Raw genomic sequence first — 22,819 nt, 5'->3', positions numbered from 1 at the left:
TCTCTGTAATTCAAGAGCCTTGCTATGAATGGGCGTGGTGGAGCTCTGGACACCGGACGGGGAGCAAGCCAGCGGTGCGCCCTCAACAACGAACATACTGGATAAACAGTCTCTACCCAGCAAAGAAGTTAACAAATGTTCCACAAAGAGCTCCATATAAGGGATGTTGGTGGACTCCGCGATTCCAACAATAATTATATTGTTCTACCTTGAGCGGGCCTCCAGGTCCTCGGCCTTAGCCTGCAAGGACTTAAGTTGCTTGTCCAATGCAGTGTGGGAGAGCGATGCAGAGTTCAAGCTGTCTTCGGCATCAGAGACCCTTCTTTCAACCATATTTAAGTACTCAGAGTTCATATCTAGAGACTCATTCATTCTGTCCATGCTGAAGAAAAGGGAATCCATTTTCCCATCTATTTTATTCAAACTACTTTGCATGGCCGCCAAGATTTGTTGAATGTCTGGGTCATAGGTTGAATCACTCACTTCAGACCCTGATTCGGAAGTGTTTTTATCCTGTTCCATCTGTCTGCTTGATTAACATGGCTAGAATGGCAGCTTGAGATTTTTCTGGCATTTCCATGATAATGGTGTCCCATAGGCCCCAATGCTGTGCGAATCACGCTACCAGCCCCAGAGTTTACTAGTGAGCAGTGCTCTCCCCAAGCAAACGCAGAGGTCACCAGGGGGAGAGACCAGCTTTGATGAATACCTTTGCGTCACCTAAGGGCAATAGGTGTTCCAGAGTGGGGCTGGATGGGCCCTTTCAGCGCAGAGCGTTGTGCCGGTTCCTCCGCCACACAGGGTCGGCAGCAATGGGTGCAGAAGGCCCCAAAGGTGCCGGGGGCAGCAAGGAAATGGCCAAATCCAAGGAGAGGTGGTCACAGTAAGATCAAGGCCCTTGAGCTCACAGGGCAATCCCCATCAGGCCTCGTCTTAGGCCCAGCGGGGCACCAATCCTGAGCCAACCCAGCCGCGTCCGCACCTGGCACGTTACCGTTGGAGGATATTACTATGGGGAACTCTGGGCCTTCCAGCTAAGCCGCGGTGGTTGCTCCCGCACAGCAGGCGTCCCTGGTCGAGCGTTCAAGCAGGATACAAGTCCGAACCCAGGGCAGTCCCAGAGGCCTCCGGTCCCAAGCAAGTTCAGCTGTGACCGTGCCCAGTAGTTCACGATCAGGGGTGAAGGCCGCAGAAAACACCAGGCCCCCCAGCCAGACCGCAGCGGCAGCCTGGCGATTGTCTCGCTCCACGAACTCCAGCAGGGTACAATTACGGGTCCGGAGTAGGCTTGAGGCCCCGCCACAGCTGGGATCCACCAGACTGGGCCCAGCTCCGGTCACTGCACACAACACCACCAGGCGGGGCCTCCGCGAGTAGTCTATGCTGCTGTGCCTCTCGGTGAGCCTCGGGACTGCAATGGCCGGCCCCAAGCCTCTGCGCAGCTTCCTGTGGACCCTTTCCGCCCCCGATCAGGAGGTTGCTCCAACAGCCAGTGCCGCACCACAAGATCATCGCGTTCACGACCTGCAGGCCCCGCCAGGCATCTAGCACCACAACCCCCCAGAGCAGATTCTCCGGCAACAACAGCAGCGGGAGGGTACTGGGAGACAGCAGGCACGTAACCACGGTGTGTAGAAGACTGTACGCTGTGGAATTTTTAAGGATTATGCACCAGGACGATCGGGCGTGTTTAGTACGCGGCCATCTTGCAGTCAGGTAAGCTCCACCCCATCCATTGCTATCATTTCAAGACGCAGCTTAATTCAAGATGTATGTTCCTGGGAGCCGTAAAAACAAAGTAATCCTGCAGATAGACTCAATGTTTCTTCCCAAAATAATCTCTGATTTCCATATTAATCCATTTAATTACCTACTTTCTCTCAGAATCCAGCCTCTTCCGCTGCAAGATCAGTCCACCCACCATATGTCCGGAGAGGGCTGAAATAATTAATTTGTAGACAAAACAAAAAATGTAGGCAAACCAAAAGGTTTCAGGGTATCACCCCTCATCAGCCGGGCTAGCTTGAATCCAGTAGCGTAGCGAGCACAAGACCTACTTCTGGGCATACCCTTACCAGTAAGGGTGACTTATAGCAACACAAAAAGATGATGAATGGAGTGCTGAACATTGTCAAGCATTCACCCCAAGTCACAGATCTGGGTTAAATCCATTTTGGCCATATTGCTGCATTGTACATACGCTGTATTGCTACAAAGGATTATAACTGAGGTTTTTCTTGTTTCTTGGTTATTTGTTGACTTTTTACTTTTACATTAGTGGTTTTCTAAAGAAAATAAATGGTATTTCACCAATATACGCTTTATATAGGCTATTAAACTATGTTTTAAATGAGAAAATGTGCCTTCTCTAACAGAGGCCAAGAATTAAAGAGCTTTCAAACTTTTGTATTTCATAATAAATCACCAGTGGAGAAAATTCGAAATATTAGGAATGCCCAGATGAATTGAAGTGTGGTTTCCAGTGCTCAGCGCCATCACTTAATTGTCTACACTGGCACTTATTACAGTCTGCCACATTGTGGCTGTCTGTCTAATTTAGAGATGAGCACAGCAACAGTTGATTGATAATTCAGTATACATTAAAATAATTAATACCTGCCACCCAAGCCATTCTTATTGCTTTGGGGGCTTCAATAGTCTAAATTGTCACACTTGAAAGATTGTGATGATTAGGAATTCTGTTGGTACGGTAATTTGGCAGCCATGGCATGACTATGGAGGTTCCAAGCTGCACTGGCCTTCTGACGGGGGGCCCCACCATTTAATATTAGTATTTTAACAAATTAAGCACTGACAGTCGGTATCCAAGAACTGTGCTGGTGAACATCGGTTATTATCGGATTAAGTAGAACATTGAGGCCACTGCTAATAGACAAAATGACTTTAAAGTAGCTAATTAATTAAATTGTCCAATATGTTCAGATACGTTATTTGAAACTTCTAAGCAATGAAGGAAATTCAGACAGAGGATTCCTTTCTTTAAATATGTGGGTGTTCAATTTATGCTTATGAAACCTGGCAAATTAAGTGTTGGTTGATCGTTCATTCACAGTCTTATCAGATATTGACTGCACACAAATATCGGAGAAAAGTGCAAAAGAAAAACGTCAAGAAATGAATATCTGTATGTTTAAAATATTAACATGTGTGATTTCAGTGGATTTCTTAATAGCTCAGTGTCTATTTTTATAGGTTCATTTCACATATTGACTTGAACTTCATTGGTGATGGGAATAGGGGTGTGGACAGCGTGCCATCCACCCTTTCTAAAAACAGGTGTACAAGATTGCATCATGACTAGTTTGGGAACCTTTTCTAGTGAGACAGGGCAGAAATTCACTGGTAGGGTAGGTGGGAATATTAGCAGGGGGTTTGATTAAAAAAAAAAAAACAAAAAAAAAAGAAAAAATAGGTTTCAAACTCATCACAAAATAGTTCTCAATTGAGATAGGTTCATGCATTTTTCTCTCGTCTCCATGATCGAGCTCAAAGCCTTGTCTGTAAATGTTAAGGGACTGAATGATTCAGGCAAAAAGAAAACTATATTATCATTAGCCCTTGACCACGTTCCTTAAATAGAATGATAGTAAGACACATTTGAAAACTTGCCCCAGAAAAAAGAGGTTCTGGTTTACTTTCACTCTGGCATTAGCCTCATCAGTCCTGTTCTGTATAGAGGCATGTCAATTCCAGCCTCGACTAAGATTCTCGGGTGATATTTTGAGAACCGTGCAAGACTATGGAGGCAGATGGGTAGCCGCTGCTCTTCAGAATAACAAACTATGACAGTGGTGTCGCATAATGGCTTATTGGAATATGATCCAAGAATACTTTGCGAACTAATCGCAGCGTTGATAGATTTCCCTTAATTATAAATGTATTGGACTTGGATTTTAACTCTGAGTTGGAACTTATTGATCCATGGAGGGCCTTAATAGCACTTTATAATGTGAAAATGAATGGCATTTGGACAATATGGCCTTTAAATAGGCTGAAAAAATATGATTTAGATACGAAAATGTGACTTCCAACGAAAAGGGGACCGTATTCCTCTTGTTCAAAGTGCTCCAGAATACTGCATATGGCGGAATAGGTAAGTCCTTATGATTTTAGTAGAAGGTCCTTGAAGGAGACCTAGGAATACAGGTAATTAGCAATTCCTTTTTCAAGTTTCAGTCTTTCATGATTAATGAGCAGTGGGAAAAAAGGTCTAAATATTAGGAACGGCAAGATCAGTTGAAGTATTACAATTTTACAAGTTGGTTTAGTAGGTTCTTCTAAATTAGCCATATGCAGGAAAGCCATATATCCAGGCCTCAAACTGAGAACATTACAAGAAGTCGGACATGCAAGCCTCATTGTGTATTGTGACAGATCATTGCTTCACTATTTCTTCAATTTCTCCTAAAAGACTTAAGTGCTTGAACTAATTTGCTTATTTCAGCTTGATTTCCTTGTCTTTTCCAAACACATTTATATAGTAGACTGTTTCTTTGATTTTTGTACTTCAGATTCCTGCAAACATTATTAGTGTACTAATAGGTACTCTCCGTAGCTGGTTTACTAAAATTGTTTGACAATGACATCTGCTTATATATGTAGATTAGGTAGAAGCTGGTTTATAGGCAGCAAACATTTACTTGTCACTGTGACTCCTGAGTTCTCTGAACATTAAAAGTTTGATCATCAGGCACTCTTTCCTTTTGTTTGTTCACAGAGTCATTCATGTTCCAGGGAGACCCAGATCCTGCAGAGGGAGAACACCCTCTGTCAGAGTACCACTGGTTCCATGGCACCCTCTCCAGACTGAAGGCTGCTCAGCTGGTGCTGGCCGGGGGCACCAGCAGCCACGGCGTCTTCCTGGTCCGACAAAGTGAAACGAGGCGGGGGGAATACGTGCTGACCTTCAACTTCCAGGGAAAAGCCAAGGTGAGAAATGGCTGGCTGAGTTTTTTCTTCGCTCTTTGATATATTTCTGTCTTTTATATTCGTCTGTCTCATCCAATGGATTCTTGTCCATTCACTTCTTTCCTGGCATTCTTTCCTTTGCCCTTGTAAACCAGGCTTGCTGTCACAAATCCACCCTCGAGGATCTGTTCACCAACAGTAACCAAGCAAACATTTCAAGTTAATGATACTTCATAGCTAGCTGAGACGAACATTTCTTAGTACCCAAATGGTTTATTATTCGGATTTAAATAATGCTTTATAGCATGGGTACTCAAACATTTTCCCTGGGGCCAAAATGTGTGGTCTGTGATGTGACTGAGGGCAGCATTGATTCCTGCAGGGTGATGGTCATGGGGTAGGAAGGGGTGGTTGGCAGTAAGGTGGGTGTAGGGGAAGCGAAGCATATACATCTAGTGGCTAAACTGCACAGTGTGAAACCAGAAAACCTGGGATTAATCATGGCTTCCTCCCTTACCCAAATTGTGTGATACTAGACAATAGTTTTATATCACTTTTGCTCCTTTTCTTCCATACTACATACAAGAGGACCTCAAAATACCTGAATTCAGGATATGCGCTTTAAAAAACCTTCTCCTGTGATTGATTCATTAAACTATAAGTTGTTCATGTAGAATAGAAATCCAGGCGACCCAAATAGTGCACTTAACTGATCTGCGTCTTAGTTCACTATTGGCATTGTTGTCAAGGTGGGGAGAAGAATAAAGGTTTCTAAATTCATGTTTGAAAACTCACTTTAAAAAAATATTCCTCAATGCACTGATATAATCTGATGTACTGAGGTGAACCGGCTGTGCATGTTATTGAAATACACTTTTTGAATTTCGACAAACTTTATAATTTTTTTAAAACTTTTGCTGCAAGAATTCTTTAAAAATGAAAGTATCCCTAAAATAAAGCGGTGCAGGGCACCCTAATTATTTCCTTTCTTTAACTTAAATGAACAAGAAAGCATTTATTTCAAAGTTAATTGCACATCTTATTTTTTCTTAGTGTGGAGCCCTGGGCTGCTGTTGACATGGGGTCGAGTGTAAAGGTCAAGAGGGCCGCACTTTGAGTATCACGGCTTTATAACATTGTATCAGCCCACAATTTGTAACTGTGGACTTCGAAATGTAGAAAATCAGTGTGAATGCACCAGGCAATGTATAGGAATGGACAGAATATGGCTCTCAAACTAATAAATGACAGAGTAAAAAAACTATAATTACATTGATGGCATATGTTGCCTAGAGACCTGGGATAGAGCAGGGTACTCCAAACGTCTTGTTAAAGATTGCTACTTCTGATCAATGAAAAAAGTCCTGAGCTACTAATGGCTTTTAACAGTTGTTGCAGTAGTGACCACATCAGAGACAATCACAATTGGGGCCACACCTTGCAGGATTACTGTTAGTGGCCACCCAGAGGAGTGTCACAATATTGTGAAATTACTAAATATCATAGAATATTGACTAATAGAATATCATTAACATACATAAATAGGTAAGTATAGTTTTACTATTGTAACCTCCATATGTATGTGCCTTGAAGATACAAGATAAACTCATGGGGAGTTACGAGCATAAATAAAACACTACGTCTGCATGTAGAATCTGCTTTGATATTCATAAACACTAGAATAATTCTGTACTTTGTGCATGGGCCTTGGAGCACTTCTTTAGAAGTATAATCAATTGTAAAATTCCATAGGGTGTTTATGTCCAGCTAATTCCATGATGAAATGGTCCCTATGACAGCCTATCAGATGCTCAGTTTATCTTTGTGGGAGAATACAATGACGCTAAATACTAGTTTTAAACCTGTATTGCAGCATTTTTGCGTAGAAAGGTAAAATGTATGCGGCAAGGAAGGAAAAAGAAAATCAGCCTGCTAGACTTTCATTGTAAAAACAGTAAAGTGTGCTGTACCTTTAAGAATCCCTGCGGCATTTCTACCTACGGTGCACCCTGCTGACAGTTTACGACAGAGCCAGTTCTGTTTCTCCAGCTCACGTGAGCAGGGCCTTCAGAGCACTTGCATTAACCACACTTTTTTGATTTAATAGAGCTTTGCATAGCTTTTTAAGCTTCACTTGATGTTTTTAGAGCTTTTCTGTTGAGTAACAACAAAAAATCCAGATACCTGAGAGAACCATAAAATGCCTTCTCATTTTGAGAAGTGGCCTTCATGTAGCAAAAGAAAGGAGATGCCTGACCCCTATACGATCACTGGTATGTCTGCCAGAAGACCACATAGTGAAAGATTGCAACATCTGTAAAAAGATGTCTAAATGCAATCTCAAAGACAGAGAAGGTATTAGGCCGAGGAGCCTCATGGAAGATAGGAGAGCAGAAGAGGCGCAGAAGAAAACAGAAGACTTGAGAAATCTTCGTTTCATGTCCTCTAAAAAAACAGCCTGACGAAAAAGCCTCCGACAGAGGATGATCTAAAGAAGTCTTCATCTTCAAGACATCGGTGACATTCTCGATGTCATCCTGGCTCCACATCTAAGGTATCAGTGTCGACATTTAAAGCATCAGCCCAACTTGTTAGCCATTCAAAGAGGGCTTGACATCATACAAATGATGCTGTGAAAAAGATGAGATCACTGTTGAGGAAATGCGTTGATTGTCGTCGAAGCACAAATATCACTTGACGTCAAGGAAGGAACAATGGCAACACAGTTTCTGTCTACTACGTGAAAGGCTTCTCACTGTGTGATATCAATTACTTAGATGTCAAATGAAGAAAACCATAGATGTTAAACTCAAATCTCTCTAATCATGTTGGAATCTTCATCCACTTCAGCAACTTCATGGCATTCATCACTTTCGTTACATTCATCACAGTTATCACCAGACAGCAGAGTATGAACATTCCAAGCTTTTCTACCTCTTTTACAACTACGCCTAGGAGTAGATAAGACTGTCAAAACTGCTTTCTTCTGCGTCCCATCCAGTTACGCCAGATCCTCATTTGTTGCCATTCAGACCAGTAAAGCCAAATCTACCTTTTGAGGATCCGATAAAAGAACCTCTACAACATTAAACTTGTTTCCAAGGATTGTGTCAAGACTAACATCAGTGTCACCAAAGAGGAAGAGGAGGCCAACTCCTTCTCTCTCTCCAAGCCATACTCTCCCCAAAAAAGAAAAGGATACAGGTCTTCAACGAGATTGATAACCCTGTTGACAACAACTGATGAATCTACATCATATACACCAACTTCACCTGTGGCATCTTCATCTAGATCCTCTCCAATGGATGACATCTCTACCTTTCAAGAGGTCTTGGTTAGAGGGGCCACTAAGTTGAATATCCCTCATGGACGCCCTTCAGCCTATTCCAAAGGTTAAACTTGAGACATTGAAAAATAGATCGACTCCTGAAGCTCTTTTGCTCTTAGTTTCTGGTCTACTGAGAACAGCAGAGGGCAGCCACAGTTAAAGCAGTATCACTAAGGTTGTTAAATATAAGCTACCACAACATGACCCTGACTTTTTGAAGTCCAAGCAGAAACCTCATTGAGGAGGAGATATGCGTCAGCTCCATAGACGACCACTCCTCCAGAGAATGAAAGTAAGTACACATACACTGTTGGATGAAAGATATGTGAAACTGCTGTTTCACATCTTAAATATGCTATTGCTACTACCCTTCTTGATAGTTACCAGTGAGAAATATGTGAAGAAATGTGTCCATTTATTGAAGACCTACCAAAACACAGTATTATTCAGAAATGCTGCAAGAAAATGTGCTGGTAGCCAACCAAATAATTAGCGCTGCGCCAGGTTCAACAGAATTCACAAAAACTGGATATTGTCAAGGCATAGGTATCTTCATTGAAGTCAAACAGTAATAGAATTCCATGCTGCCTGAGTGGACTGATGAGCACTTCTTTATATGTGTCATCCATTTTAAAATTCCATAGGTTTTTAATGACCATCTAATTTCATGGAGAAATGCACCATATGCCAGCCTAGGAGAGGCTCAATTTCTTTTTCGGGTAAAACACAATCACTAAAATATATGAAGTGAGGAAAAATAAAATGCTGTAACTTTGAAGCCGCTTTCCAATGCCCAACAATAAAATCCAGGGAGCAGGGGGGGTTCTTTAGGGCTCCAATGAAAATACCTATGATGCAGATCCAGGACTAAAAGTAAGTAACCTTCGATTCTGCACCTAGAATCTTTATTGATAGTCATAAAAACACTGGTATATAATAGCAATCTATCCTGGGCCCTTGAACACAGCTTTTTGCAGCAGGAAGAGAATATTGTTTTTAGAAATTAATTCCTAGCTGAGAATGTTTTGCTTGAATTTTTGTGTACGAACCTAAGCAATAATGTTTAGAGAATGTCCGCAGTAACTTCCAAGTAGCTGCTTTACATATTGCAGCTATGGGAACATTTCTGAGTCAAGCTGCAACAGGTGCGTCCTCTCTGGCAGGGTGCGCTCTAGGTTTACCTGGTAGAGGTTTGTTTGCTAAATGATAACAGAGTGTGATAAAAGAAACTATACATCTAGCTATAGACTGTTTGAATTTGACCATACCTTGTCTTATTGAGCCATAATTAATTAATTAATACATTGTTGAGATAATTTTGTTGTTGTGTAGGTATAACAATGTCTAAGAGTGTAGGGCGCACTACGTGGGTGTTGAAGGATTGGGAAAGAATGTAGGAAGAGTAATCATCCAATTAATATAAAAATCTAAAACCACTTTTAGGAGGAATAAGGGATGGGTTCTCATTGCTACTCTGCTAGTGTGAAATATAGTGGATGGCTCCACTGTGGACAATGCTTGCAATTCACTAACTGTGCGAGCTGAAGTGATAGCTATCAGTAGTTATAAGCGTTGAATGTTCTTGCTTACATGCGCGAACCTGGGAGCATATATTAAAAAAAAAATATATGAAACCACCACGATGACGCTGTACCTCCTCCTCGGCGAACAGACACCACGAATCCCAGGAATAAGGCAAGATGTTATTTATTAGAAGAGATGCACAAAATCTGACGCGTTTCGGGCGGTTGCCCTTGCTCACAGATATATATATGGGTGTGTGTTTGTGTGTGTGTGTGTATATGTGTGTGTGTGTATATATATATATATATATATATATATATATATATATATATATATATTCTAATACAACTTGGGTTACAGGTAACATTGCCCGGCGCCACCAATCTCAGACACTGGTCCCCACCAGTGCAATTATATATTCAACACAAACAAATCTGAGATAGTTTCATATTACAAGCAAAGAAACAATATAGGAGTCTTCTTATGTATTCATCTTCTGATGTTTATTCTTATTTTCTTTGTAGAGATTTGTGAGGCCTGCACAAATAACATGACTACATTTGTCCTTCACTGGAACACCCAATTGTATCACCTGACTCTCAGAGGGTAGTGTTGCAAAGCAGTCTGAGGCTTACTCAAGGGAGGTGGTGTGGGCGAGTAATCGCCATTACAGGTGCGCAGCAATAAGACTCAATAATTGATTGTCCAGTCTGTACTTTGCTTTATAAAAGTAAGAGTACATTTATTAAACACACACACTACTCAATACTATGCACCACTTTACAAATATACATAAGCTGTTGGAATTACTTTGTGACACTGCATAACATATCCACCCCTCCCGCAGGGGGTGGGGTCTAGTATCACCACTCCCATGTATGCACATCATCTTGCCCCCATATGCAATCAGTTGAACCTAACCTGGAGCGAGGGCCCTGCGCACGGGCATCCCAGTGGCGACCCATCGCCTTACCTCAACAAGCATTTAAAATAGGTACACCTGCCCTGGTGATAAACAACCCTGATGGAGCATTTCCTACTGACCATGAAGTATACACCTCTACATCTTAAGGGCTACCAGTCTGGGTTCTTCACCTAAGCGCAGCAGCAAGAACACATGTTTAAGCATCACTTTAAAATGACAGTACTCATCACATTTGTTCAATATTAGAATGCATTTGCAATTACAGCCCCTAATGACATCACAGATGAAATCACAGGAGCCGGCCACGCAGTTCTGGTCTGATGCGCAGGACTTCGCCGGACCTCGGGGGAGTGTAGCGGCACTCCCCCTGAGCCATCTTCACGGGGGGCGCAATGGCACCCCCCGGCTTTGCTTCGGGGCCCGGAGATGGGGTCCTAGGCCCCCGTTCCAGTTTCACGGGGTATGCGCCAGCTTTCCCCGACTTGCCTCTTCTGGGTGGGCTCCTGGCACCCCGCGAACACCACTTCCTCGGGCGCAGGGGGGGGGGGGGGGGGGGAGGGGGTGCGACGGCAAATTTCATCTTCGCGTGGGCACAACAGCGCTCCCCCGCCTCCTTCCTCTCACGGGGCCCGGGGTTGGGATCCCGGGTCCCTCCCCCTTGCAATTCTTCACAGGGAGCGCTCCTCCGCTCCCCGGCTTAATTTTTGGCGGGGGCCTGTGTGGGCTCCTGGCACTTTGCGGGGGCACCTTCAGGGGGAGCGCGATGGCACTCCCCGACTTATCTTCTCTTTGGGACAGCGCCCGGGACCTCACCCACCCCGGGGGCGTTCTCTGAACCGGCGGCGGAGCCCCACGTGCTTCGTCGTCGGTTGGCCACTGGTCAAAGGTCGCCTACCTTCTGGGGGGCATTTCTAAGCCCACAGGGGTCCAATCTTCCTTCTTTTGACCTCTTCTTGATCCTGGTGGCGCTCCCCAGTCACTGGGAGCACTCTCCTTCGCCCTCTGGGCCTCGCAGAGCGGGGATTCAGCAAGGAGCGGTCTTCACTGGCTCCCTGCGCCAGCCTTTCGCCTGGCTCTCCTCCTGGGCCTCTTCTCCCTGCTCAGAGGCCCCTGCTTCTGCGCACTGGTCCTGGACTTCTCCTGGCGCTGTTCAGGATCCTGGGACAGTCAGGGGGTTCCTCCTTCCAACTGTCCATTGCGCCAAGCTCCAGCACCCTCTGCCTCAGCAGACCACACCCCAGACGCTTCATATAACCACCCTGTACACAAGCATTAGACACAGTGACGGTTTGAATGCGGTTGACCACTTTTTGAAACAAAGATGTATTTCTATGTACAAGCATAACTTCATGTTGTTAAAAATGATTCACTGGTGCCTCAACAATAATATGTTCATGTTTGATGGAAAGGTCTTCAGGCAGAAACAGGGTGTAGCCATGGGGCATGCTTCTCCCCCAGGTACGCGGGCTTGCACATGGGCTGGTGGGAGGAGCATGTCCTCCAGATCGAGCATAGAGCACTGTTTGAAGAACATGTGGAGATACATTGACTATGTATTCGTTTGGAAAGGAACTAATGTACCTGTAGCTTTATTGATGCTATTAACTGTAACAATCTTAATTTGCATTTTACGGCACACATGGATCCTACATCTATCAATTTCCTTGACATTACAGTATACATTGAGAGGGGGGCCATTGAAACGTGTCTATACAGGAAACCGACAGCAGGCAACACATTATTGCACGCTACGAGCTTTCATCCTCAACACACCCTTTCTAGCCTTCGGCGAGTTTCTGCGTATCCGTAGAGCTTGCAGTACCAGTGATGGATTAGTGACAGCACAAAAGGCAGCCCGAGATAGGTTCATAGAGAGAGGCTACAATTCCAAGGAATTGAATCAAGCAATAAAAAAGGCTAACCGCAAAGAAAGACAGTTATTACTGGAACTGACAGGTTAGCTACCAACATCATCTCTCCACCAGAAATCACAGGGGAATTAATGAGCCATGACACTGCAGAACATATCCCCTGTAGATTTATTTCGACCTATAGCAGACAGGTCAATGCTATTAAAAACATCATTGAAACCCAGTGCCCTATAGTCCTCACCAATACCACGCTCCAGCAGATACTGCCCAACAAACCCAACTTCACTTATCGTAAGGCCCACTCCATGCGTAGTGATCTTGTGAAAACCAGCCCGGAATTAGAGGTCAGAAGCAGTTGGCTTTCACCCAAAAAAGGTTATTTTAAGTGCAGCACAGGTAGTGCTTGCAAATTCGGGGTGAATACAACGTCCTATACCACTGCTTTTTCCGACACTTCAATTCAGCTCAAAGGGCATTACACATGTCGCACTTATTTTGCTGTATATGTCCTGCAGTGTAGGTGCGGATTACGCTACGTTGGTAGCACAAAACTGCAGGCATATGCACAAATTTTTCAGCACTTACATGCGACTGTTAACTCTGATCCTACGTATTTTGTCGCAAGACATACAAAATTGGAACATAACAATTTAAACGTACTCCAATATTTTGGTATAGACAATGTACCAATCAACGGGGGGGGGGGGGCAACCGAGAAAAAAAGCTGAGACAGTTGGAAACGCAATATATTGTTCAGCTCGACACTAAGGCCTCTCATGGATTGAACATTTGTGAGGATTTACATCATTATCTGTAGCTGCTTTCAAGTTAGTAACTCAAACCTGATAGATATATTTCCATGCATTACTGACCGAGGTTTGTAGTTGGTTATTTCTAACACATTATGGGTCGACATCAGTTATGACTGAGGTGTTTTGTCATCTAGTTAAAAGTGACATTAGCACAGGAACCTGTTTACGATCTTAGACACTAGACGGTCCACAAGTTCATTATCTCTACTCTGATCAGACAAGACAGTTCTCATGTGATTCATTACATACTATTCAGGCTACTTTCTCTACCAATTTTTAGCTTCACTCATTGCACCTTTGCACTTTAACTTTATTTGCACATGTGCACAGTTCATTGAGGTCTGCACGCAGCACTTTACATTGGAAGGCTTTCATCTAATATGCACTGTTGATAAACACGGGGATCAGTATGAGATTTCTCTTTTGATAGGGAGTATTTGTACCCGTATTAATTTCCCCGGGCTTAAATAGAATAAGATTATAAGGAAATGAACGGAATTTGTAAACCTCACACGTTTTTAAATTCTCGTTTTTGTATGGCTCATGTTTTATGACTTGAACAGAAAATTTGATTGCATTTGAGCACATTTTACACCGTTTTTTACACGGTGTTTTAATGACAGTTTGATTGGTAATGTGTAGAATTAACATGAATTTGTATGAATTTTTGTCATTTAACACTGTTCATTATGGACCCACACAGTTAACAGAATTTCCTTTAATCACGATCTGTATTAGTGCGTATTTATTTATTTAGTGCATTATGCATTTATATTTAAAAAAAAATAGCAAAGTATTTCTTCCATGCCAATGCTGAAAACAGACTCAATGTCACATGGTATATGGGTTTTACAATATATACATCACTACCTTGTAACGCGATCATGTGATCAAGGCCACTGCATTGGCCGAAACGCGTCCTGTCCGGTTTGCACCTTGTAGCGAAAAAATAAACGCCATCTCGGCTAGCAGAATCAGCGCATTGAAGTAGTCTGTTTCTCTGTTCAGTGCCTGGAAGCACCCTAGAGTGGTAACAGGATATATATAATATATATTGCACAGAAGTTCTCTCCACACATCCACTGGGAAAGAAGGCGAGCCACACCGGTCTTGCGTAAAGTTTATTCACACCAGCAGCAGAAGACGCGTTTCGGCTGAGAAGCAGCCTTGGGGTGTGTGTGTATATATATATATATATATATATATATATATCTCCATCCTACTGGCGGTCGCCAGTAGGTAGTTATAGTTAGGACCACGTTTCCATAGGAAATCCGCAACATTCTATTTTGAATAACTTTGGCGCCGGTCGACGAATCCTCGCGAATTTTTCAAAATAGGTGGGGCGCTACGCTCCGCTCCTACCCTGAAAGTCTCGAGGGGATTCGTCAAGCGGGGGCTGAGATAAAAGGGGGGTCCCAAAACGCGTTTTTCCCATGCATTTTTCAATAGGACCTTTAGACAGGGCTACAGCCCGAACGGCTGAACAGAATTACTTGAAATTTGGCAGAGAGGTAGTCCTCCGGTCAAGGAAGTGCCTTTTTTAGGTTTGGTGTAAATCTGTTCAGTAGATTCTGAGAAAATAGCCTTTAAATCAATATATATATCTGAGCCAGCTTACGGTGCGCTTACGGTACGCTTACCGTACGCGTACGGTGGCGTGCGCGAGCGCGATTCTGATTGGCTCTTAGATCTTAGTAAACATTCGAATCGGCCGAAACCAGGAAGCGGCGGCCGCCATTTTCTCTCTCGCACTGAGAGTGATGATGAAAATACAAAGCACAAAAACATGTAAAGGGGCTGTTTAGACAGCTCCCACACACATAGCCATGTTGAGGGAGTCCCCAAAGATCCCCCAAGGCCAAAAACGGAATTTTTTTTTTTTTCGCTAATTTCGCCGATTACGCTTACCGTACGCGTACGGTAAAAAATTATATAAAAAAAAAATTATCCACACTCTCCCCACCCCGTGTGCAACTGGTGGCCAAAGGCCACCAATTGTGCATGGCTTATAACAAATGAGATAAACTATAATAATTAAAAAAAAAAAAAAAAAAAAAATTATCCACACTCTGTCCACCCCGTGTGCAAATGGTGCCCGAAGGGCACCATTTGTGCATGGCTTATAAAAATTACGAAAAATTAAAATATTACATTTCAAAACGAAGTGCATCATATGTCCTCCATGTGCGCACGGTGCGCGAAGCGCATCGTGCGTACATGGCCCATCTAGCGTAACGTGGGCTACGCGCACCGCGTGCCCACCGTGCGTGCACGGCACTAACTGCGTAAAGTGGGCGCGCGGTGCGCGAAGCGCACCGCGTGCTTACTGTGCGCGCACGGTGCGTGAAGCGCACCGTGCGCGCACGGAACGAACTGCGTTAAGTGGGCGCGCACGCCACGAATGGCGTAAAGTAACTTAGCATTTAAAAAACCGTACAAATTCACTGAAAAAACCATAGGTTTCACACACGTTATAGTTAGGAATTAGCATTTAAAAAACCTTGCAAATTAACTGAAAAAACCATAGGTTTCACACGTTATAGTTAGCGGAAATTTTACTGATAAAAAACCAATGAAATTCCCCCGTTATAGTTAGTGCAGGCAACTATAACTCACGCGACCGCAATCTTCTGCTGATGACATATGTGTCTTAATGAAAAAAAAATATTTGTAATATATGTATAGCTAAAAATGTATGGAAGAAGACATGGGCAAATAAGTGTCTAAATACAGTATTAGCATCAGCAGAGGATTGCGGTCGCGTGAGTTATAGTTGCCTGCACTAACTATAACGGGGGAATTTCATTGTTTTTTTATCAGTAAAATTTCCGCTAACTATAACATGTGTGAAACCTATGGTTTTTTCAGTGAATATATATATATATATATATATATACCACATATAATTACCCATTTACATTGAGTTTTCATTTAATGAACTTCTCACCATATTCCAGCATTTCTGTACATCAGAAAATGAGAGCATAAGGTGCAAAACAGTCTATATTGAATGAAAACACCAAGGGAATTCAATTGCAGTGTTGGCCAATAGTCAATACTCGCACCATGCCTTTAAGACCTCCGGGACCTCCTGTACTCCATCATGCCCCAATGGTGACCGTTCTTTTTTCCGGCTCCTTCAGTGAGGATCTTGGAGCACTGCTCTTCGATTTTGGCTGTGTCCAAAAATTATTTTCAAAGGAGATTTTTCTTCGCTTAACTCAATGTCTTTCTTCAATTCGGGTGAAGAGTAGTATTTTCCCTTTCCTTTTTGTCTAGTGTCCTGCTTGTGGCAAAAAGAAGGCACGGACAGACCCTCATTCAGTCTGCATCGTATGTCTACCTGACAAATCTTCTTGAGACGTGCCATCATTGTATGAAACTCTCAAAAAGAACTTTAAAAGGAAAAAAGAAAATCAGTCTCCATGGTTTACAGTAAAGAGGAAGAATTAGATCATTAGGAGGACTTGACCCATCTTCCTCCCAGAAGACTCCCTCTCTCTTCAAGGCAGTCTCCAGAGGCGGATCTCCAGAAAGGCGACAAAAGCGGTAGACAAGATCCACATCTAGAGGTAGGAAAATACCCATCTGTTCTCCGTCAAGATCGACGTCGAAAGTGCCTTTGGCTACGAGGCACTATTAGCCTTCAAGACCTTCATCGGCATCGAAGCAACGACGACTGACATCGAGAAATTCAACACCTGGAGGATCTCCATCAACTCCCCGCGCAAGATGTCAAAACACACGTCGCCATAAGCGATTCCATCTGAGCTCACCGTCCCTCGAAGGAGAAGTCTCTGGCGGTACATCACCAGTCGATGTCGAGGCAGGAATCCTCGAGGGAGGCGCTGTTGACAGCCACACATCGCCATTTGGCATTGAGACCAGCTTCAATGACGAAGACTCCCTCAATGGTACCACATCACCGTTCGCCTAGGCACACTCCGGCAACACAGCACTGTTCGACGTAGAGCCACACATCACCGGTGACGACTCCATCGATGGTCTCAAATCGCCTCTCAATGTCCAAGCATACTACCCCTACAAAGCCTCCGCCGACAACAGCAACTCGCTGCTCGACATTGAGGTAAGATTCACCCACTGCCTCGTTGACATTTCATCACAAACCATGCTGACGTTTGAAACACGACTCGATGTCATGACAGTTAAGGGCGAGCATCAGCTAGACGAACAACATCGGGCTTCCTCACATTCATCATGGGAGGGACAGATATCTCCTCATCAGCTAGAGGTTTCTGAGACCCTGCTCAACCTGTCACCACCCTGGCTGGAAATCGTCTGCAAGTGGCCTGTACAACATAGTCCAGACTGGCAGTATTCATGGACCTACTCTCCTTCACAATCTGCTCCAGTGACCCCATCCCACAGACTGTGGCTCCTCCAGCTAGCACCGTTACAGAACAGACCACCTAGGTCCCCAAGAAGATCCAGGTTACCTAGGCAGAGCAGACCTCTGTGCAATCCCAGGTCATGTATGAGGAGTACATCTCAACGCAGAACAATATCCTCCAAACCAGCCTGGTGGTCTTGACGTCCTAGGTCTTGTCATCGCAGATGTAGATCTCCTACATTGTCTACATCCACAAGATCTTCAATAAGGGAATACTCACCCACGCTTATGGACACTCCACTGGCGAGAGTGTCCCCCAATCGATTACCTGAACACTTTTAATGAGATGTTGGTTAGGGGTGCTTCTAAGTTGAACATTGATATCGCAGCACCCACAACATCCTCATCCATCATCTTTGGGACTTTGCACCATAGGTCATCATCGAGGCCACTGCTTCCTTTGATCCCAGGTCTTCTCCAGCTTGTGATGGACCTATTTCTCACTCCAGCTTCCCTACAAGCAGCTCCAGTTAGGATCCTTGTAGGATGCTGGCTTAGTATATGGTTCCCCCTTACTTAAGTGATGCACCTTGCACTAATCTAGACAAACCTTAAGGTGATTTTAGTGGTCTTTGATAAACATGGAAAGGTCTCAAACTGGTATCTGTATAGAGCAGCCTTCAGGCTTATCTCTGAAGGAGAGTTCATTGTAAGAAAGTGCCCCTTTTTGCATGGTTGCCCCCCACTTTTTTCTTGTTTCATGTTGTTGCTCTTTAACTAAGTGTGCCCTGGGTTCCTGCCAACCAGGTACACAGGCCCTATGTTCTTTCCCTAAAACTGTACTGTGTACTCACAAATTGGCACCTCTCTGGCCATATGCAAATCCTTTGTAAAAGGTACCCTAGGTACCAAGGGCCCTGTGACCAGAGAAGACCTCTAAGGGCTGCAGCACTTATTGTGCCACCCTTGGAGGTCCTATACCTTAACACTCGCCTACTACCATTGCAGGCTGCTTGTTTTGGTGCAGAGAAAAGTGAAGAGTCGACATGGCACACATCCTGTGTGCCATGCCTACAGCCCACTGCCTATGGCATAGGTCAGCCACCCCTCTAGCTGTGTGCATTATACCACTGGTGAGGGTAAAGGTGCATGATCCCTGTACCCCTTCAGTGTCTAAGTTTATTCTTTGACATTGTAAGTGCAGTAAAGCCATAAAGAGTATATTGTCTGGGAGTTTGTCATTACAAACTCCACAGCACCATAATGGCTTACTGAAACCTGGGAAGTTTGGCATCAAACTTCTCAGCACAGTAAACCCACACTGATGCTAGTGTAGGATTTAATGAAAAATGCACCCGGAGGGCACCTTAGAGATGCCCAATGAATAACTACTTAACTCTAGTGTCCTGGCTAACTAGCTGCTTGGCCACCCCAGATATGTTTCTGGACCCCTGGGTCGAGAGCCTTCTGCCCTCGGCGTCTGGAAACAAAGCAAATCCTGGGCAGAGGTCACAAGCCTCTTCCGCCAGGATGGGCAGGCTCTACAAAGGGGAAGCTTCAAAGGCTTGCTGCCTTTGTGAGCTGACCCAGCCATTTGCTGCTCCCAGCAACTGGCCCCCACCTGTTCTAACCCCCACTTTGGGCAGGAGAAACGGAGGGAAAACCAAGATAGGAGGAGAGGTGTGCACATCTTTGCAATCCTCACCCCTCAGGTGGGGGAGGCAAGGTGAAGCCGAACTCTCAGTCCCCGCCATCTTGAAGCTGAGGGGACCCGCCAACTGGTAAGGCTTATGCCCCCTCCCACGGAAGGGACCCATTGGTCCCTACCTGAAACACCCCTAAATCTAGTATTTAGGGTCAACCCACCTTGCTTCCTCAAACCAGACGAAACAAGAAGGACTGAAGAGCTGTGCTGAATCAAGAAGAGGAGGACACCAACTGACTTGGCCCCACCCCTACTGGCCTGGCCTGACCTTGACCTGCTCCACCGGAATCTTGGCGTGTCCTGCAGCAGGCAGCCCCCCAGAACCCGAGGACCTGCCCTGCCTTCACTCAAAAGACTTTGTCCCCCGTGAGCACTGGATTTGCTCACCAGCACACTCTGGCTCCATCCAAATCCGCTACTCTGCACCCAACGCCCATGGCCCGAGTTAGAGTGGCCCTACACCATGATGAGGTCTCCATGGCGATCCTGACCTGGGGTCTAATGATCCCTGACCTACCCAAAGACTCCCTAGGACGCCTAGAGACACTTTCTGGAGGACCCCCGACCATGACCGGAGTCGTTAAGAACAACCCAACGCCAAAAGACACCCCTGTACCCGACGCCTCACAGTGTTGGGTGGCCCAACCGACTGTGTTCCAGCATCCCACAACATCCCAACTTACCTCTCCTATCAGTGGTCGCCTCCAGAAGATTTTCGTTCCAGAGCCTGCAGTCTTTGTTGAAACCGGAGAATCCCCATTGAAAACAACAGACACCTGATGCCAAAACCGCACCCTACACACGGTCGCCCCTGTGCCGCTTTGGGTGCACTTTATGTGCTAACTTGAACTCCCCCTTTGCCCTGAGCTTAACCCAAGGAGCTTTGCTCCCTCAACCTTGTGGCCTGCTTGTGAGCAGCCGCCAACCGGAGGCCCCCTATCCCCCAATGAATAACATTGGGCCTCAGCACCCGGCCACCCTAGTGCCGCTGAGGGTGCCCTTGGAGTGCATCCTGAGGAACCCTTGTTCTAACCCCAGAAACTCAACTACCAAAACCAAATACTAAGCTGTAAACTGATCACTTCATGTTCTCCCATATGATTACATTGACTTCTTTTCTGTGGAAAAATCTTTTAAGTGTGGAGTTGGAAATTCTATGAAAAGTTATACAGTGTGTTTTGATAACAAAACACACTTGTATGACCACACTGGGACATTTCCTGGATAAAGGGAGCCCCCTTTTATCCAGGAAATTTCCCAGTGTGGTATCTAGGTATACCACACTGAGTAAGAAAAGTAATCTGAAAAGTAATTTAACAAATTACTCACAAAGTAATTACAAAGTAACTGAATAGTAATTTCAACTGTTGTGGAACATTTGACTTGCCTGTAACCAAACCAATTGCATTCAACTGTATTCTACTGCATTATTCTTGCAAGTGCCAGGCCTTGCTTGCTTGTAGAAATAAAATACAACTAAGTAATATTTTTATACAAAACAATTTAGTTTGAGTTCAGACTTTGTGTGTGTGAAATCATTTCCTTGCCTGAGTGTACAACAAATGCTTAACACTACCCTCTGATAAAGCCTTACTGCTCGCCCACACTACCACAAATAGAGAGTAAGGTATCTACTTTTACCTCTGTAAGCCTTTGGGGATCCACTGGACTCTGTGCACACTATACCTTATTTTTTAATTGTACATACAGAGACAACTTCCTACATTAAGCAGCTTGTTTCACCAGTTTAATCATGAAGTGTAGGTTAAACGAAAATGAACCACGCAGTGTTTATATAAAAATACTCATATTTATTGCTCAATAACACATTGGTATATCTCCTACCTGGAGATATCAATGCAAATACACAATGATACTTCAATTGCAGTAAGGTAAGTAGCTCAATATACATTGGTTGCCAGAGGGGAGACCAACCCATATATTAAGAGGAGGATGGGACTTGGACGCAAAAACCCAGAGGAGGTGGGGACACAAGATACCAGCCAAAGAAAGTAACCAGGAACCGCACGGAGGCTGTGCAGAGTGAGAACACTGCCACATGCCCAAAGGAAGACATTGGAGAAGTTGTGGTTGCAGTTTTGCAGAAGAAGGTTCCTTCCCAGAGCACCCCGAAGAATTCCCTTGGAGGATGGAATGTTGGAGAGGCACCCACCCGTATATGCCCCGGGAACCAGGTTACCCACACCAGGGAAGCTAGGTGCATAGGGGTGAAAAGACGTCGGAAACCTCCATAGAGGACTATGGAAAACTTGGAAAAAAGTGCCTCTGGAGAAGGTGAAGTCAGATGGAATCCAAGGATGGATTCTGAAAGTGATGAACTTGCAATGAGAGAGGACAGAGTCTATGCCACTCTGGATGGACCAGGAGGCATAGAAGAGCAATGCCCACCGATGTCGGACGGTTCAGAAGTGTTGACAGTGACCTTGTCGCACCATCTGTGAGGACCAGGCAATGCTGAGGAAGACCAGGTCCCACATCAGATTTCGGTGACTAGCTGGTCGGTGTCCGGCAGAAGCACCAACAAGCCTTGGTAGCCGCAACTGGCATGGAGAACGACAAAGGAGCAACATTGGGACCCCCAAGGGACTCACCAACAGCAGGAGAGTCAGAGCAGGCCTCGAGCAAGCAGGGGAGCGCACCGAAGCAGGAGAAGACCATCCGGAGGACCCAAAGGCACAGGTGTCGCAAGAGGGCCTCGAACAGCTCACGAAGACGGAAGGCCCATGGTGCAGAGGATGCAGTGAGAACGCTGTACTTGGCAGGAAATGATGCTGGGGGCTGGAGCTTCTTGTAGCCCGAAGATCTCGGTGCAGAGCCAGCTAGCCTTGGCAACGGCAAGTTGACGTGGTGCACAGGGGTTCGATCCCAGCGGTTCCGACTAGGGATACTAGCCTCCCAGAGGAGGGACTGGACAGAGGGGAGGATACTCCCATGTCCTTTGTACAGTTTCGTACCAGAGCAGGAGCCAAGGGCTCACAGAACTGGTTCTAACTAGAGTAAGCAAGGAGGGCACCAAATGTGCCCTTCAAAGCAGTCTGGTGGCACTGGCAAGCGCCCCCACCCCAGCTGAATACATTAAGTCCTGTCTGGGAGGTGGTCACACCTCCCTGTGATGGGAAAGCTTTTGTTCTGCCTTCCCCCTCTCAAGCTTGGCTCAGCAGCAGGAGGGCTGAATTGTGTCCGTGGTTGAAAGCAGCACTAGTAGTACAGAGGGGGGGGGTACCCCAAGGGAGCCCCCCAGTACATGGGATCATACTTCCAACACTGGAATCGGTGTTTGGGTATGATTTCTAAAATGTTTGATATCAAACATAACCGGGTTTGGTGCAGCCACTATATAGTTAGACATG

At 44.9% G+C, this 22,819-nt stretch overlaps 1 protein-coding gene across 4 annotated transcripts in view; it reads left to right on the top strand.

The window, feature by feature from the left end:
• Nucleotides 1-22,819, top strand: part of SH2B1 (SH2B adaptor protein 1) — a 397,766-nt gene that overhangs the window by 303,591 nt on the left and 71,356 nt on the right. For all 4 annotated transcript variants that reach the window (XM_085618991.1, XM_085618990.1, XM_085618992.1 and 1 more), the window contains one exon: nucleotides 4,739-4,950. In XM_085618991.1, coding sequence (XP_085475117.1) covers nucleotides 4,739-4,950 — 212 coding nt within the window. The remainder of the gene's footprint in view (nucleotides 1-4,738; nucleotides 4,951-22,819) is intronic.

Source organism: Triturus cristatus, chromosome 7 (genome assembly GCF_964204655.1).
Source record: "Triturus cristatus chromosome 7, aTriCri1.1, whole genome shotgun sequence".
In the NCBI taxonomy this organism is placed as follows: domain Eukaryota; kingdom Metazoa; phylum Chordata; class Amphibia; order Caudata; family Salamandridae; genus Triturus; species Triturus cristatus.
The sequence above is the reverse complement of the archived record's forward strand: the minus strand, read 5'-3'. Positions and strand labels throughout refer to the sequence as shown.